Raw genomic sequence first — 18,802 nt, forward strand, 5'->3', positions numbered from 1 at the left:
AGGTTAAGAACAGTTTCAGGTTAAGAACGGACCTCCAGAACGAATTAAGTACTTAACCCGAGGTACCACTGTAATAATACCCACCCCTTCCTCACCATATTGCAAGCCAGAATGTATGACAGGACAGTATTTTTATTTTATTTTTAAAGTAAGGATCCTCCCGAGCAGACATATTTCACCTGTTCTGAAGTCTTGTTGCCAGCTTCAGGCCCCAAATTCCAGGTCTCTTAATCTTTCACCTCAAATTCTGAGCCTTCATTACACTCCTCAGCCCTCCCTCCTTCCCTTCCTCGCCTGCCATCTCTCCCTTCCTTCCCTCCCTCCCTCTGCTTCTTTGGCTTTTCACATATTTGCCTTCTGGCTCAGAGGGTATAAATAAGCACCCCGTAAACTGATCCCAAACTGATCCTGGCATCATCCTGGGTGGGACGGGTTCGTCATGGAAATTCACCAACCCCAAATTTAGCAACCGAGGGACAGAATCTGTCCCAGAGGCTCCGGAAGGGCAAGTGGGAGGGACGAGGCTCGTGTAATAGCCTAAATAATGCGACACCCTTCAAAAGAATGGGTGGCTTAAAACGGGGTGCTCACCTATCCCCACACAATCACAGCTCTACCACTGTAAGCAACACAGAACTGCAAGTGACTTTTCGCATTGGGATGTGTGTGTGTGTTTGTACATATCCTGTTATGGTTCCACCCACACTAGTGATTTGCCATAATAATGGAGGGGGAGTAGCAATGCACCTGAGCAGGCTCTTTTAAAATCGCCCCCGTTTTTAAATTTGCACGCAGGTGGCGCTGTGGGTTAAACCACAGAGCCTAGGACTTGCTGATCAGAAGGTTGGCGGTTCGAATCCCCGCAACAGGGTGAGCTCCCGTTGCTCGGTCCCTGCTCCTGCCAACCTAGCAGTTCGAAAGCACATCAAAGTGCTAGTAGATAAATAGGTACCGCTCCGGCGGGAAGGTAAATGGCGTTTCCGTGCGCTGCTCTGGTTTGCCAGAAGCGGCTTAGTCATGCTGGCCACATGACCCGGAAGCTGTACGCCGGCTCCCTCGGCCAGTAAAGCGAGATGAGTGCCGCAACCCCAGAGTCGGTCATGACTGGACCTAATGGTCAGGGGTCCTTTTACCTTTACCATTGCACAATTGCAAACTTTTATAAGGTTGGGGTGTGTGTGATAAAATCTGCAATTCAGTGGTGGGGAACCTCAGGCCCAAATGTGGTCCTCCATGCCTTTCCATGAGGCCTTCTGACTCTTCCAAGTCCCCAAACTTCCCTGGCTTTGTACCTTGAGAGTTTTTGCCTGTCTTACATGTCCCTGAACTCCAATCATGCCTCTTGCTTGCCTAGATGGAGGGCAGAGAAGGTTGTGTGATTGTGTGTGGGATACTAGCCTACTGTACAAAGGTAACATTTGCATTGATGCTCTGCTCACTTTTGCCTCCGGTCCCATAGAGTGTAAGGTCATACCCTCCAACATTTCTCCAATGATAATAGGGACAGTCTATTCCACAGTAATAATAATTTTATTATTTGTACCCTGCCCATCTTACTGAGTTGCCCCAGTCACTCTGGGCAGCTTCCAACATATATAAAAGCATAATAAAACATTAAAAATCTTCCCTAGACATGGCTGCCTTCAGATGTCTTCTAAAGGTTGTATTGTTACTTATCTCATTGGCTTGGGGGGGTCGCATAACTCCATACCCTCCAACATTTCTACGATGAAAATAGGGACGTCCTAAGGAAAAGCAGGACATTCCAGGATAAAATCAGAAACTGGGATGGCTTCTGTAAAACCGGGACTGTCCCTGGAAAATAGGGGCACTTGGAAGGTCTCTAAGGTTATCAAATCTGCTGTTCACTATGGCTTTGTCCTACCTCCACTGCTGGAGGCAGCATGCCTCTGAAGGTAAAAGGTGAAGGTAAATGACCCCTGGATGGTTAAGCCCAGCTGAATTTGACTATGGGGTGCGGTGCTTATCTCTGCTTTCAGGCCTAGGGAGCCGGCGTTTGTCCACGGACGGCTTTCTGGGCAATGTGGCCAGCATGACTAAACCGCTTCTGGCGCAACAGGAGACCGTGATGAGTGCCAGAGTGCATGGAAATGCCATTTTCCTTCCCACCACAGCAGTACCTATTTATCTACTTGCACTGGTATGCTTTCAAACTGCTAGGTTGGCAGGAGCTGGGACAGAGCAACGGGAGCTCACTCTGTCATGCGGCTTCCCACAGGCGTCTAGCTGGCCCTTTGCAAACAGGATGCCAGACCAAATGGGCCACTGGCACTTATGGGGCAGCTGTGAACAGGAAGGCAATTATTATTTATCATATTTGCACCACACCTTTCCTCTAACAAATTCAGAGGGCCCGTATGGGATTGTCTCGTTGTTTACTTCACAACAGCTCTGCAAGGTAGGCTACGCTGAGAAACAGTGGTTTGTCCAAGCCCACACAAGCAAACTTCATGACTCAGGAGGAATTTGTGTGAATCCACCCAGGTCCTTTGTCCATGACATCATGCCAAAATAACAATGTGCTGTCAGAGCGTGTTTTCCGGTTTTTAGCGCGGTTACCCATGGTTGAGCCCTTGGGAGGGTGGTGGCAGTCAGCAGCTGGAATTAATAAAGAATCCTTAAGGCTCATTTGGAATCTGTTGCTACCTGTTCCAAGGCAAGCATTTAATTAAGCACTCGGAGCTTCGCTCTGTGGTGCAGGACGCGAGCTTCCAGTTAAGAATGCTGTGTAAGCCAAAAGTTTTCATCATCCTTCATGCCAACAGAAGCTGATCCAGCCCAAGGAGTTATCTGACCCATTTGGCATCTCTCGCTCCAAAGCCTAGTCAGGAAAGTGCAAGCACGCTTTGAAACCCTGGTGTGGAAAAGTGGTTCTCATGACAGCAAGCCTGTGCAGAGCTACAGGTTCCTGCTGGCTGGGAAAGTGTGTTTCTTGCTTTTCTCAGTGCGTACAAGAGCTCTAGAGGTGGGGAGGAGTACTTGGGGGGGGGGGGGACAGCCCCACCCAGGACAAACAGAGCCTTCCTGTGACTCAGCCTGGCAAGAGCTGGCTGCTCACCCTGACACAGCAGGTGAGTGAGGCTGCCCCTGGGGCAAGACTTACAGGTGCCTTTGGCCCAGGGCCTGAATAGCAAAGAGGGATCTGGAGACGCCTCATTTTCTGCTGAAGTTTCTGAGAAAGTTGCCCAGATAGAGTAGGCCAATTCAGGCGAAGAAGGAGGTGGCGGCGTTGGATTGCCAAGAGAGGCTGGCTGGGAAGGCCTGAAGTCCTGCTTGAAATGAACAGAGGAATATGCCCTCTTCGGAGTCAGTTCCCTGTGTCATTTCCAGCCCAGTATTGCCCACAGCGGCTGGCAGGAACTCTCCAAGGTTCCAGGCAGGGCCTCATCTGGACATGCTGAGGACTGAACCTGAGACCTTCTAACTGCAAGGCACATGCTCTACCATGGAGCTCCAGACCTTCCCTAAAAGCTGCACAGGGTGGCCCTGTGACTGGGTTCTGGGACTTTGGTTACATGGCTTTGGGCAAGTCACTCACCCCCAGCCTCAGGTGCCTTTTAGAAGAACAGCAGAACAGCAATTTGCAATTTTACAAGGTGCATTTAGCAATCAGGGAGGGGCCACCGTGCAGGAGGAGAGAATATGTTCTGCGTGCAAAAGGTCCCATTTTCAATCATTTCCAGGTAGGATCTGTGAACGACTCCAGTCCAAAATTCTGGAGTGCCACTGCTGGTCAATGTGGACCAAGGCTGGCTAACTTGTGGGTCTCCAAATATTGTCTGACTACAACTCCCATAATCTCTTGGCCATGTTGGCTGGTGGGAGCTGTAGTCCAAGAACAAGATTAGCAAGAACAAGTCCAAGATTAGCCATTCCTGGTGTCAACGATATTGAGTTCTATGGACCAATAGTCTGACTCCATGGGCGCCAGCTTCCTATGTTCCTTCTGCTGATAATGTGTGTGGATGCTCAGTGTCCTTTAACTGCATGCAAAGTATTACAATTGAGGTTTTACTGAGGGCAGGATTAGATAGCAGATTCCTCCCAGTTTTTCAGGGTTGATCATTTTGTACTTGATGATAGTCCTAGCACAAAAGCCACACATGCTCTTGAATTGCTCAGAATTACCTTTTGCCCGTTTCAAATACGTCCTGTTCACTATTTTTATGTTAAGTGATGAATGTTAACATCCAACAGTGTTTTGTGCAATGGTATTTTGTTATCTCCATGAAAAAAGTGTGTGTGTGCGCACACACACAAAACCGTCCCACAATTCTGTAAACAGCCTTGCTCTTAGAATCTCCTCTTCGCACCATGTTGGATGGTTTCTATTCAGTACGCTAATTCCCAAAAAGCGCTGAATTTGGGCTGGAGCTTTACTGCTGAATCTCTTTCCAGTTCCAGCAACGAGCATGTGCAAAATGTCCTCCTCTTCACTGGTAACCCCCCTCTGCAGCTTCTGCCATGCTGCCTGGGGCTGCTGAGAATTGCAGTCTGGAGGGTACCAGGTTGGCAAAGTCTGGCTCTACACAAAGGCAGGGTTGGAGCTCACCAACTTTTCTCAGGCAGTAGGGGAACCCAATACAGATTAAGTCATGGGTCATAAGGCTGGGCAGAGAACACTCATTCATTCCAGAGGATGGCCTGTGTTCTTGTTTCTGATTCTTAGTTCTCCTGTGTTCTTGTTTCTGATCCTTTGCTTGCCACATTTTGTGCATTTCCTGAGTGCATCTAATGACTATCCAGCTGCCATCCATGCTCGAAAGCCAGAGAGCTTGCAGGCTTTTATCATGGAAGATAGTATTGTAGCCTAAACACCAGATCAAGTGAGATAACTGAAATCTAGGCAGCTCCTCAAAACTTTCCTCCTTCACCTTTGAAGTGAGTCTTTCTTTTTTTTCTTTTGCACTGCAAAATGCCTGGAACAACTGATCATCCTGATACACAAAGTCAGAGAGGCCCACAAGTCTAGCCACTTCTGAGATCCCTCTCAGTTGTGGCACCAGCAGCTGTTTCACAACTCAGCCCAAAGGAATATTCCAAACCCCTGATTTAAAGGAAGTACATCAGTCCCTGGAAGAGTCAGGCAGATGTAAATAGGAAACTCAGAAGCTGTGTGTGTGTGTGTTGGAAAAATATTTCAGACTTCTGGGAGCCAGCATCTAAATGTTTAGACATCTGTCACCCATGCTCAAAAGCCTGGGCGCATGCAAGGTTTTGAGGCAACACAGAACACTGTGTTCATTTGTTCCAGCTCAGCGAAGAGTTCTTTGTAACTCCAAGAGACAGGGCAGATTCACACCACACTCTTAAAAGCACAACCAACTCACAAAGCACATGACTTTCCCCAAATAATTATGGGAACTGTTTGTGCAGCTAGAGTTCCTAGCAACCTTAACAAACTACAGTTCCCAGGATTCTTGGGGGGTGGACGGACCATGTGTTTTAAAGGCACGGTTTGGATCTGCCCCCACTCCCAGTCTTGCTTTCCTTTTCTGCCACCCTCGTGGTACGAGGAAACAAAAGCAGCTCAACTTTGCCGAGGAGTTGTGTATAGACTTGGTAGACATTCCCTGGAACGATGCCAGAGCCAAGAATGGGCGGAAACAAGGAGCTGGGGAAGCCCAATTATTGAGACAATTATTGAGACAACCAGAGATTCCAGCAGCCTCACAAACAGGAAGAAGGGAACAATGGTTGCCTCAGTGTGAAAGGGATACATATGCTGGGGTGTGTGAGAGAGCAAATACTGGGGCAACAGATCTATAAGACTTCACCCAGAGCCTGTTTCGGTTGATGTTTGAGGTAGTGATGGTGCCTCTGACCATGTGCAGAGTAGCTGCACAACCTGGGGGAGGGGGGAACCTGTGGCCCGTCAGGTGCTGTTGAATCCTAAACCAGACATAGGCAACCTCGGCCCTCCAGATGTTTTGGGACTACAACTCCCATCATCCCTGACTACTGGTCCCTGTTAGCTAGGGATCATGGGAGTTGTAGTCCCAAAACATCTGAAGGACCATCCCACCCACTCCCCCCCACCAAAAAAAAAACTATGGATCAAGGCAGAGGACTGTCAGTAGTGGTACCATTGGAACAGGAATTTGGGGGCAGCAGGAGTCCCTCCCCATTGCAGCCTGGCAACATTTTGAAATAAACTAAGCAACACACATTGCCATAAAGTGGGGAATAAGACCATCACATCTAGAGTCTCAAACATACCTACCAGGATCCCTTCATATTCTGAGCCATGCAGAGTTTGAAATTGTAGCAAAAGGAGAGGGCATCCCTGCCAGTTTGTTTAGTGTTTCTCATTTTTTTAGCTAAGTGGTCATCCATTTGGGATTTTTTATACCTAGTTTTAAAATAACAATAACAATGAGTCACTCTTCCGGCTTCAGCAAGAGGAAAAAACCCAAGGATCCTCCAGCTTCCTACTGTGGCCAGGCTCCCAGCAGATGTGTCTGGCTTCCAGGCAAGCAGCTGTCTCTTAATGACATCGGTGCTGGTGCTGCAGGAAGTGATGTGGGGCGATGCCCGTCTCAGTGTGACACCACACCTTTGCTAGCCTGCCTGCCAGGGTTCTGCCTCTATGGCAGGGCTAGAGAAACCTTTTCTCAGCCTAAGGACCACATTCCCTTCCAGGGGCCACGTGCCAGGGTTCAAGGCAGACGTGGGCAGAGCAGTGGATGTAAATGTGGACCTTTGCACAGTAGACTATCAGGGTTTCCCAAACTTGGGTTCCCAGCTGTTTTTGGACTACAACTCCCATCATCCCTTGCTAGCAAGAGGCCTTCTCGGTAGTGGCACCCACCTTGTGGAATGCCCTCCCATCAGATGTCAAGGAAATAAACAACTATCTGACTTTTAGTAGACATCTGAAGGCAGCCCTGTTTAGGGAAGTTTTTAATGTTTGATGCTTTATTGTATTATTATTATTTTGTTGGGAGCCGCCCAGTGGCTGGGGAAACCCAGCCAGATGGGCAGGGTATAAATAATATATATATAATTTGTTGTTGTTGTTGTTAGACCAGTGGTCAGGGATGCTGGGAAATGTAGTCCCAAAGACAGCTGGAGACCCAAGTCTGGGAAACCCTGGTCTAGTACTCTCACACAGCCCTCTCTTCTCCAACAAGGCAAGGAAGGAGCAGAATCCGAGTTGAAGGACTCATCCCCAAACCAGGAAAAAACCCTAAAAGTGAGGGGTGTGGCTTGGGGAGATAGGTATGGCCTAGGGCCTGCTGCTCCCCACTGCAGCAAGACCATCCAGATCAGGAGGTAAAACAAAAGCTGAAGTGAATATGCCCCAGAGGAGCCGTGGTAAGCTGGAGCTGGTCCTGTGTGTGTCCACCTGTGTCCACATTTTATTCTTAGTGGCTCCAGTAGATTCCACAACAAGCAGCTGGCCTGGCCCATCATGAAACACAAGAGATCTCTTTAGAGCAGGGGTAGGCAACCTAAGGCCCGGGGGCCGGATGCAGCCCAATCGCCTTCTCAATCCAGCTTGCGGATGGTCCGGGAATCAGTGTGTTTTTACATGAGTAGAATGTGTCCTTTTATTTAAAATGCATCTCTGGGTTATTTGTGGGGCATAGGAATTCGTTCATCCCCCCCCCCCCCGCAAATATAATCTGGCCTACCACATGGTCTGAGGGACGGTGGTCCGACCCACAGCTGAAAAAGGGTGCTGACCCCTGCTTTAGAGGTTGTTCAAAACCAGGATCCTTGCTCCCACCCCAGCTTGGAATGAAACGCAGACAAGACCTGGTTCTGCGAGGCCATTTTATTCCCTGGATTCACGCCACGGTTGCAATGGGCTCCGTTGCAAAAATGCCCCATTAAAAAGAAACAAAACAATATATTAACTTAGCCGTCCAAAGTTTGTACCCAGTTATATAGTGCGGGATGGGAGAGAAGCAGAGGTCTGCCCCAACCCTTGTATTTCAAGGCCTTAAAATTAAAACCAAAAACCCAGAACAATCATATATAATTAAATATTTTAAAGAGGCCGCTTTTTAGGTAACGCGGCCGAGGCACTAATAATTAATCCAGCAAACGCAACTCTGCCTAGAAAAATCTAGCAAGTAAGCTTCTTCGTGCACAGTAAGTTCCTATCCAGCTACGCCATTTTGGGATGATTCCAAAGGACTGGGGATGGGGTGGAGGCTGGGACAGAGGCTCAGCCTCTAGAGCAACATTTCCCAAACCCGGGTCTACAGCTGTTCTTGGACTACAATTCCTATCATCCCTGACTACTGGTCCTGCTAGCTAGGGATGATGGAAACTGTAGTCTGAAAACAGCTGCAGACCCAGGTTTGGGAAACCCTGCTCTAGAGACACAGGAAGCTGCCTTATATTCAGAGTCAGACCCTTGGTCCCTCTCTAAGCTCAGTACTGTCTACACTGACGGGCAGCTGTTCTCCGTGGTCTCAGGAAGGGGCTGTTGCCTACCTGGGGATGCGCTGCTAGGGACTGATCCTGGGACCTCCTGCATTCAAGGGATGTGGGGCTTCATCTCCCAAAGAGAGAAAGAGAGCAGGTTTGGAGTGGCAGCCGTAGGGACTAAGCGAGGGAGGTGGCCGAGGGAAATCCTGCTACCCCAGCCCAAGAAGTCTCTTTCAGCTGGAAAATACAGTGCCTAGTTGAGGTGTGACGCGTTCCCCAGAAACAAACAGTGAGGTAGCCACAGGCATGGCCTCAGTTATGCCTCAAGCACCATGTACATGAAACAGAGCTGCGGCTTTTCTTTGAAATGGAAGGGGCTTCCTTGTCTCCTCTCGAGGAGACTTCCCTTCTGGCACAGCTGCAGGGTCAGATCAAGCGCTGCTGGGCAGCAACGCTGGGAGGTTTCTTCTAGGTTGGGGTGGGGAAACTTGGAGACCCCCCCCAACGCTGCTCCCAGAGGCCACAGGGCTAGTAGTGGCCAGGGATGACAGCGGCTGGAGGGCTCTCCCATCCCTTCTCCAGGAACCTGGTTGGCCACAATGGGAAGCCAGATGCTTAAACCCTAATGACTGCAGTGGCTCATCTGTCCCATAAGCCCCTTTTTCTGAGTGAGAAGAGGATGGCCTTTGGACTGGAGGCAAGCACTCCAGCCCATTGTTTTCTCCTGCTCCGGAGGATAGGACCCAAACCAATGGCTTCAAGTTACAAGAAAGGAGAGTCTGACTAAATGCCAGGAAGGACTTCTTGACAGTTAAGAGCTGTTCAGCACCGGAACGGACTCCCTCGGGAGGTTGTGGACTCTCTTTCCTTGGAGGTTTTTAAGCAGAGGTTGGAGGATCATGGATGCTTTAGCTGAGATTCCTGTATTGCAGGGGGTTAGACTGGATGACCCTTAGGGTTCCCTCTTAACTCTACGATTCTGTGGTTCTATGCGCACTTAGGGGACCACAACCAGTTCACCCGCAACAGGTGCCAAGCTGAGGGGATGCTGCAACAAGGACTTAGAACGGAAGGCAAGAGGCAGATTTTGCCGTTGCACGGGGCGCCGCTGAAATTTGAAAGCCCGATGTCCGCCACTGCCCAGAGGACTAAAAGGAATTGCACTCTGTTCCTGAACCGGCCACATACACAAACCTCTTTTTCTCTCTCTGGAAAGATTGCTCTGTGACATCTTGGCGGTGATTGAATGCTAAACCCCCAAAAGGTTAATTGTGAAGCGTAACGTGGTAGTTCTCCTCAGGGGTCGTTTGATTATGACGGAGCCAGCTGTAAACTGCCTGATGCAAACAGCCCTCCTCTCGCTCCTGCCAGTGACAGACCCCCTACATCGCCCCCCTGAACGTCTTTTGCGAAAGATGCAGGAGTCAGGTTCGGCAGCCGACACACAAGGGGGGGAAAGGCAAGCAAGGAGCAGAGGCAGAGGCTTCAGATGGTGATGTGGAAGGAGTCCTGGAGCCACTGATCCCGGGAGTTCTGGGGCTGGAGCAGGCGGAGCCGCTGGCCCAGCGGGTTCTCCTTGTGCCCGTCGGGGCTCATCTGATCCACCTCGAAGTCCTCGTCCTCATCCGAGAAGCCATTTTCAGCAGCCAGGCTGCCTTCCGAGTGCAGCGAAGAAGACATGTCCTGGAAGAGGCCCTTGTATTCCTGAATGGACTCGTACAGCGACCAGAGCTGGCAGAGCAGAGACATGTCCAATTGCCGGAGCCCCACCTGAAACAAAGAAAAGCAGAGAGGCTCAGCTGGAGAATCGGCAACACTTCCCGTAGTCCCAGCCGTTCAACACTTGCTACTTATTCCATGGGATGCGGGTGGCGCTGTGGGTTAAACCACAGAGCCTAGGACTTGCCGATCATAAGGTCGGCGGTTCGAATCAGTTGCTCAGTCCCTGCTCCTGACACCCTAGCAGTTTGAAAGCACGTCAAAGTGCAAGTAGATAAATAGGTACCGCTCTGGCGGGAAGGTAAACAGCGTTTCCGTGCACTGCTCTGGTTCGCCAGAAGCGGCTTAGTCATGCTGGCCACATGACCTGGAAGCTGTACGCCGGCTCCCTCGGCCAATAAACGGGAGCTGGCCTGATAAAGAAGTCTAAGCTTCCTGGCCCTTGATGTCAAATCGACCCTTTTGACTTTGAGGGCTTTTTGTTCTCCTCCTCTGCGCTTAAACAAAACAAGAGTATGAGGAGACCCTTGCAGCAGGCCAAAGATCCACTGAATCAAAAATCCTCTGCAGGGAACCACCGCAGAAAAGACCTGTTCTCATCTTGCCACCCTCCGGACCCCTCGCATTGGGGGCACACAGAGAAGGGCCTCCGAGGATGATCTCAGGGTCTGGGTAGGGTCCCAGGGTTTGGGACAGGACTCTTTCCCAGATGTACCTGGAGGTGCCAAATTATGAGCTCTGCCACAGAGCTTTGGTTGCACTGCCTTTCCCCACCGTCTCACTTTATTATGTACTGTTATAGGAATTCTAAGGTCTTATATATATAAAATAAATGTTCATAAATGTACAAGGCAAACATATACATAAGTATATAAACCACGTGTCTGAAATAGTACAGGAGAGCAATCCTGAAGCCATTTTGACTTTCCCAAATTGACCTCAAATATTTCGCTGCAAGGAGGAAGGAAATGGGAAAAGCTTTCCATTTGTCTTTGGACTGTAGGGGTTAGGTAGGAGAAACTAACAGAGGCCAACCAGAGAATATTGAGAAGCAAAGCAGCTAGTAAGTATGATCTTTATTAAACAGGGTCCCCCACGCAGGGATGGAGGAGAGAAACCCAGAACATTGGTGTGCAAGCTCTTATATAGACTTTTAAAATTGTCTACCCTGTAGTTCAAGACCACCCCCCAAAACATCAGACATACATCACAGAAAGAGGTGGTCCCCAGCAGAAATCTGAGTGCGTTGCTTCTCTCCTGTCTGCCAGGATACCTGATAATGCCTTATCTGATTGCCTTTTCTGGACTGCCTGGCTGTTCCTTTAAGATGGTAAATACTTATGGTAGTTCCTGGATCTCTTATGCATATTGATAGTTTGCCCAGCTTAACAGACACTTGCCAGACTGTATTTGCAGGGAAGTGTAAGCCCCTACAGTACAAAGAGAGAGAGAGTAAGCTATAATAAAAAAATGGTGCCAGAAGACAATTGCTGCAAACTGAAAATGGGTTTCTAGTATGGGTTTCTGCTGCTCCCTGCTGGAGGAGGAATGCACAGCACATGCTTTGAAGCCATGCCAAGTCGCACTTCTCCTTGACTTCCATTCGTTACATTTAACGGTTACAGGCAACCAACCCAATTTACGTGGGGGCTGTGTTTAAGTGAAACAGTGCATATTTGAAACAACATTGGAAAAGCCTGCCAAGAACCTCTCAACCTCTGGAAAACCTTGAAAAACCCTTTTTAAAAAACCAGACTCCCTCCAAACTTCCTTGCTCAAACTCCAATAATAATAATAATAATAATAATAATAATAATAATAATAATGATAATTTTATTATTTATACCCTGCCCATCTGGCTGGGCTTCCCCAGCCACTCTGGACGGCTTCCAAAAAAACATTAAAAAACTCCAACTCTCCGCAGGCCTCAACGGCTCCTGGGATTGCACTTGCAAAGGCTTGTGGGATTGCTAGGTGCTGTTTCCATGCCTTTTTTGCCCTTTCTGGGCTCTTCTAGGGACATTTTTGCAATTTTTATATTAACTTCTGGGTTCGGCGCAATGCCCACATGCACAGATCCGTGGGGAGTTGCCTGTGCTTTTAAGTGGACTGCAGTTCCAAGGGTGGTTTGCCGTCTCTGTTGAGTTTGTTTTCCCAACCATCTTGTGGGGGGAGGGCCACTGTTTAGTCTCATTCTCCTCACACACAGGAAAAGCTGAAGTTGCACCCAACCGTAGAGCGTAAAAAGAGCCCTGATGTCTCAGACCACCAGCCTGTCTGGCCCAGCCTCCTTTCATCACAGTGGCCACCCGGATGCCCCTATGGGAAGTCTGCAAGCAGCACCCGAGGGCAAAAGCAGCCTGCCCCACTTGCAATTCCTGACAACTGGCAGTCAGAGACATACTGCCTCCAACAGCAGACCAGTGTTAGAAATTAGTCAGGTGCCAGGCGCGTTTTGCGACGGTCCAATTGTGACCATGTGGAGATTTGTGGATGTCAGGTTGGCGACTGGGGAAAGTAAGAGAAGGATCTGAAATATTTTCCTTGAAGTTTGGATCTGTTCTATTCTGGATAGTTTTATTTCATGTTTTAATGTTGTGAACCACTTCGATATTTCTTTTTTAAAATATAAAGCAGTATAGAAATGATGACGATAATGATAATGATAATATAATATTGGGGGGAAAGACATTCCGTTGTGGCAACCATAACCTAGGTGCCATTTAGCAATTAGCTTATATATCTGAGTTTCTAACACTGCAGAGGACATAGCCTTATCGTGCACAAATCCCACTTTCCCAGAGTTCATAGATGGAAGCTCTAGGCGGAAATGGGAGTACCTGATGTCCTCCATTGCCCAGGAGCCCCTTCGGCCAGCATACCAATGGTCAGGAATGATGAGAGTTGTAGATCACAGGATCCTCACGCCCACTCTAGCCACTGTACCATACTCTCTCCTAGATTACCATCCTTTCACTTACTTTTAAAACTGCCAGTCATTACAAAATGGGTCTCAAGGCAAAACACTAACAACAGCTGTAGGGAAAAAACCTTATGTTTTACTCTAGACTATTTAGAATTCATTAACATGGAATGCCATTGGACACCACTGAGCATTGCATTAATGTAGACTTTGGCTTATATCAAATGATCTTCACAGCCTGACATTTGATTGAGTGCACGTAACTACTTCTAATTTCCTGGGCACTGACTGCAAACAAAGATGTCTTGTAAGTAGCAAGTTTGTCCTGATCTGATGGCAGATAACAAACACTCTAAAGATGCATAAATCCAGGGTGACTGTTTCAAGGAGGCAAAATACTCTGATCCTAGTTGTATTTTACAGGTGATCATGCACTATGCATGGTGCTGTTTTACTGAGCCCAGTCGATGTATGCAGGTTGATCCAAAAGCATTTTAGCATATTTACCATCTGGCTAAACTGATAATTTGGGGCGGGGGGATGATTATGCTTTTCTCCAGGAGGAAATCCAATGTGGCATGCAAAAAGGTTTTTAAAGACAAACAGACCATTGGCATACAGAAAATACTTAGGTTTCTGCAATCAAGTCCAATAAAAAAGTAAGTGTAGTGTCGTAGTTAGAGAGTAGGAACAGGGGAAAGTAAAGTTAAAATCATAGAACTGCAGAATTGGAGGGAGGCCTTGTGCAACCTCCAGGAGGCTGATGCAGGAAAATGAGAAGCAGAGCACCCCAAATCTATGCCTGTCCATGTCAGGCTGACTGGGTGATCTTGGGCCAGCCACTCTCTCTCAACCTACCCTACCTTACCGGGTTGTTGTGAGAATAAAAGGGAGCAGAAACCATGGCTGGATCTAGACACATCAAAGAAGTGTTTCAGTTAAACCACTTTGTATGAGAAATCAGGTTGGCAAAAAACGGAACTCCACAGTGCCACCTGGTGTCACAGTGTTGGAATGCCTTAGCAACACATATAAAACGCCTTTTCTTTGCCAACGTAGCTGAGTCCCACGTGTATTTAGAGGGGAGATGGGATGGAAATGGAAATTTAAAGCATGTGGCACACTGGATTAGGGCTGTGCGCAGACCACAGAGCACTAAGAAAAGACGAATCTGGCCTCCTCAAGTCCAGAAAGTGGTAACACAGCTTTACAATAATGTAACTTAGGGTTGAGCTACCTAGCAAGGAAGGTGGCTCAGCCAGGCGATCAATGCCTTTCCTTGAGAGAGGGGGTGGTCCCCACTAGTCTAAAGGAGGTGGTGGCAAAGACCACCCCCTTCAGAAACCCTCCCTGGGTTTGGAAAACCTAAGCAAGGAACTCCATGTCAGGCTAAAGTGATTGTTCTGTTAGGACAAGCGTTTTGGCTTACCAGACCAAACAACTGTCCTCTCCCGCCTTGTGTTGCAGGGGTTCTCTCAACCCCTGAGCCAATTCCGGGGGCTGTGGGGGAAAGGGGAAGCCCCACTGTGCAACAGAAGTCCTTGGGGAGGGCCTCCAATGAGTTGACTCCCACCCTAAGTAATTATTAGCTGGTCCCCAATGTCCCCTTCTTGGGCAAGATTATTGCATGAAACCAATTTTCTAGAGCCATTTCAATCAGGGTTTAGGCTCGGAGAGTTTCGATCAGCCCCATAGAGCTTTCAGTGGGGAGTGCTGCAGGGCTCGATCTTATCCCCCGTGCCGCTTAACATCTACATGAAACGGCCAGCGTTTTGGAGTGCGTTGTCGGCAATATGCTGATGAAATACAGCTCCATTTATCCTTTAGACGTGGAGGCATGGCAGCAGATGTGCTAGCTAGACAGATGTCTGACCTCTGTAACGGACTGGATGAAAGCCAATAAACTAAAACTTAACCCAGAGGGGCTGTTAGCTGATGGTTTCCTAGATCGGATGGGTGAGGTTTGGCCTGATGGGGTCACACACCTCTAAAGGAGCAGGCGTGTTGAATGGGGGTACTTCTGAGTCCACCAGCGTCACTTGAGCTGATGTATTTCATCAGCTTCAGCAGATGGCCCAGCTTATATTTTTCTCTCTATCTGGACAGGGATAGCCTAACTTCTGTTGTCTGGTAAACCTCTAGGTTAGATCACATTACGCCTACATGGGAATGCTTTCGAAGAGAGTTCCAAAATGGTAGCTGGTTCAGCATTCAGCAACCAGATTGCAGACAGACGGCTTTCTTGGTATAACTGCATTGACTGGCAATTAGATTCTCAGCTCAATCCTGAGTACTGGTATGACCTATAAAGTTCAGGACCCCAGTGCCTCAAGGGCTGCCTCTCCACACATGAACCATCCTAGGCCCTGCATTCATCATCTATGAGCTCCCCTCCAAAGTGTAGCATTACAAAAACAGGCCTTCTCAGTGGTGGCTCCCCATTTGTGGAATGCTCTCCCTAGTGAGGCATGCCAGGCACCATCACTATGCATTTTTAGGCACCAGGCAATACCATCCTTATTTCACCCAGGCTTCTGACCCTTACTTTTGGAAGTATGTTTGGGACCTGTGTGGGTTTTTTTTACTCATCTTTTTAGTGGAATGGGCTCTTGCATTTTAGCTTTGTTTAACTCTTTATCTTAGTGTTTATTTTGGTACCTCGCTTTGAGTCACTTTTGTGACTCTAAGAATATGCATAACTGCGCACTCATCCTTGCCCTGTGTTATTTATTCAGGTTCTGCTGGGGAACAAAATTAAGCTGTGCCCTGCCTCTTGCAACCAGCTAGAAACCTTATTCAGTGCCTTTCTGGATTCCTGCGGACACAGTCATATCCTTGCAGTCAACTGAGGACTAAAAGCCTGCAGAATTTTGTAGCCCAATACAACTATCTATGCAGGTGGCTTGAAAGGACCTGAGAAATGCACATTCTGGTGGAACCCAAAACTTGAGTGGCCCAAGACAATTTGTTGCCCAAGGCAGAATAGTAAATTACCCCCTCCAATGACAAGGGACACAGCATCTAAGGCTGGCCCAGTTATGTTGGCACATGAGCTCGAAAATCCCACAGGTGCGTCTCCCTGCGGGCACATACACAAGAGTAATAATACATCAGATAACTTAACCGCTTCCTCCTCTTTCATGCCATCCCAAATCGGCCTGCTTCCTTTCCCCAGTAACAGGTCCGCCTGAGGGTCCCGACTTACCATCTCCTTGCGCAGCACCGCCAGGGCCGAGTCGAGGTTGGCGGGCTTGCTCCGGAGCAGCACTTTCTCCGAGGAAGCCTGGGACTTGCTCAGGTCGTCCTGGATGCGCGTCTTCTTGCTGTAAACTTTCTCGATCTCTCGCCACGAGCCTCCGCTGGAGTTGAGGATCCCGCTGAGCCCCTTGGGCAGCGGGGGGAGACCCTCGATGGCGCACACGTTCCCCGCCAGGCTGTCCTGGGAGGACTGCAGGCAAGTCATGGCGAAGGAGAGGAATATGTTTGGGGGGTGGGGGAGGAGAGGAGAAAACGGGGGGGGGGTCGAAATCAGCCCCCACCCGCGCCCGAGGATGGAAAGAAGAGGCCGGAGGCCGAGAGGGAGCGCCCACCGGACGGCAGAGCTAGCCAGCCCCCAGCCATATACGGAGGTGAACAGAGATGGCGGGTGGGGGCGACGCTTCAAAAAGGAGAGGTTCGGGGGCTCGGGCCTACCGGTCTCCACGCCGATTTGGCTGCAGAGAAAAAGGCACTCTGGCTATGCTCAGAGGCCCCCTCGAAACTGCTGGCTTAGGGACCTATGCAGGCTGGGAAACAGGCCCGCGCTGTCCTTCTCTCTCTCCAGCCGGCTAGCTTACCGAGGTCGGCTCGGAGGCGACCCAGCTGGCTCCCCGCATCCCGGGGCCCTGCCCCGGCTGCTCCGGACACCAGACGGCGGTGCCCTCCCGGCCGACCCGCTTGGCGCAGGAGAAGTGCCCCGGCCGCGAAGAGCGCAGCTCCGCCCGGCGCCCGTCTCCGCCTTTGTTCACGCTCTGCCCGTGGCGGCGGCGGCGGCCACACCCGCAGCGCCCCTGCCTGCCTCCCCGCTCGCTTGCTTGCCGTGGCGGCGCGGCGCGCACAAGGACGCCGCTTAAAGGGGCGGCCGCCGCAGCGGGAGGCAAAAGGACGCCGGGCCTCCTCCTCCGCTTGAGCCCGTTTTCAGGGCCGGGAATGAGCTCTCGGACGTGGAGCACGTGCAGAAGCCGACGCCCTTCCCACTGACGGGGAGAGCGCAGGTGCCGCGTCTCTGGGTTGGCAAAAGGGCTTGCTGAGCGCACCCCAACCTCCACGCGGCAAGCGACTGCAGGGGTGCCTGCGCTGACGCAGGGCTCCGTTTCCTTGGAATGAAGGTCAGCGGAGACCGTGGTTTCTTTAGGTTATATACCTAGGGCGCCAGCTTGAATAAAAAATGGGGGGGGGGAGGTAAGCCCCTCCCCGCATAATCGATCACAAGACGCGGCACACGCACACCATTTGGAATACTTTCTGGGCAGGGGGGCGAAGGGACCTCTGCCCCTAGGAGTTGGTTCCTATGCTATTTCAGACCCTCCAAATCCCAGATTTACAGGACTTGTCCCAGTTTCTGATTGGATCCCGAAATGTCCTGCTTTTCCTTAAGACGTCCCTATTTTCATCGGAGAAATGTTGGAGGGTATGGAGTTATGCGACTCCGGACCAAGGAGATAAGTATGCACTGCAATTATGCAACCTTTGGAAGACATCTGAAAGCAGCCCTATATAGGGAAGTCTGACCTGGTATAAGCAGCTTCTTATATTCCTAAGAAGTCACTGAGGATGCACAGAGTTCCCCAAACCCTCAGGCTGCTTCCAGCATCGCTAAACTCATAGTTCTGTCTGCCTCTGTGTGGCGCCAGAGCTCTGATCTTAAAACCCCATCCCTGCAGGTAAATCCCCCTTTTAAATATTGTCCTTGCCTTTCATGGAGGAAATATCAACCCATCTCCCCTGAGCAAATAATTTGCTTTATCAAGAATGGTCAGTTCAGAATTTTCCACCTGTTAACCATATTCACTATGTGCCATCTGTGACAGGCTACTTTGCCTAGCCAATGGTAGAGCCCACCCTGCTTTTGGCAATGGCTAATGAGCTAAAAACCAAGCCATGTTCCTTTTCTCCAGCACTGCTTTACTGGAGTCTGAGACCAAGTGAGAAATCCGCCAGAGGTTACCATATCCCAGTCCTTGTTGTGTCCTTCCAAATGACAAGCTAATATTTTTACCATTATGCTTCACACATCCTGACCCTATGTAGAACGCTAAGCCTGCCGATTTTGATATGCTTAGGTCTGCCCAACTCTGATTAGAAAAAACGCAGTTTGTGTTTATTGGTGGGGAGAGAAGCTTGGCACCTTTCCGCTATCAGACTGCAGCTCTGGAAGACTGCCACTGACTGGTCGTTTCTCAGTGCATCCTTTCTCTTTCAAATGACACCCAACCTCCCAACAGGAATGATAGGGCAGGCTAAAGTTGCCTGCTTGCGGTAACATTCTCTACTGGACTTGTTTACTTCCAGTGCAGAACACCAAGGTATTACGCCAGACTGGGGCTTAGTGTTGCGTAACTGGGGAGGATCATACTTTGGTAGCAGAACACATGTTTGCATGGAGGTCACAGGCTCCATCTCTGGCATCAGGACAGTCACAGGAAATGCTGCTAGGAAGCAGCTCATAGTCAACATAGGCCAACCTGGTGCCCTCTGTTTCTGGCCACAGACCGGGGC

At 49.5% G+C, this 18,802-nt stretch overlaps 1 protein-coding gene across 1 annotated transcript; it reads right to left on the reverse strand.

The window, feature by feature from the left end:
* Window positions 1-7,786: 7,786 nt before the first annotated feature.
* FAM89B (family with sequence similarity 89 member B) lies at window positions 7,787-17,385 on the reverse strand. The gene is made up of 2 exons (XM_080985569.1): window positions 16,251-17,385; window positions 7,787-10,173 (listed from the first exon to the last, which is right to left on the reverse strand). Exons 1-2 carry the CDS (start codon window positions 16,506-16,508, stop codon window positions 9,889-9,891), a joined length of 543 nt encoding a protein of 180 aa, XP_080841695.1. The 5' UTR covers window positions 16,509-17,385; the 3' UTR covers window positions 7,787-9,888.
* Window positions 17,386-18,802: the final 1,417 nt, after the last annotated feature.

This window comes from Podarcis pityusensis, assembly GCF_964106645.2.
Source record: "Podarcis pityusensis genome assembly, chromosome: 16".
Lineage (NCBI taxonomy): Eukaryota > Metazoa > Chordata > Lepidosauria > Squamata > Lacertidae > Podarcis > Podarcis pityusensis.

What these genes read in the sequence shown, in the direction of transcription:
- FAM89B (XM_080985569.1), bottom strand. Translation starts at nt 16,508, where the DNA reads ATGACTTGCCTGCAGTCCTCCCAGGACAGCCTGGCGGGGAACGTGTGC. An exon ending in CGGTGCTGCGCAAGGAGATG is followed by an intron (nt 10,174 to 16,250) that starts GTAAGTCGGGAC and finishes TCTTTGTTTCAG; the next exon opens with GTGGGGCTCCGGCAATTGGA.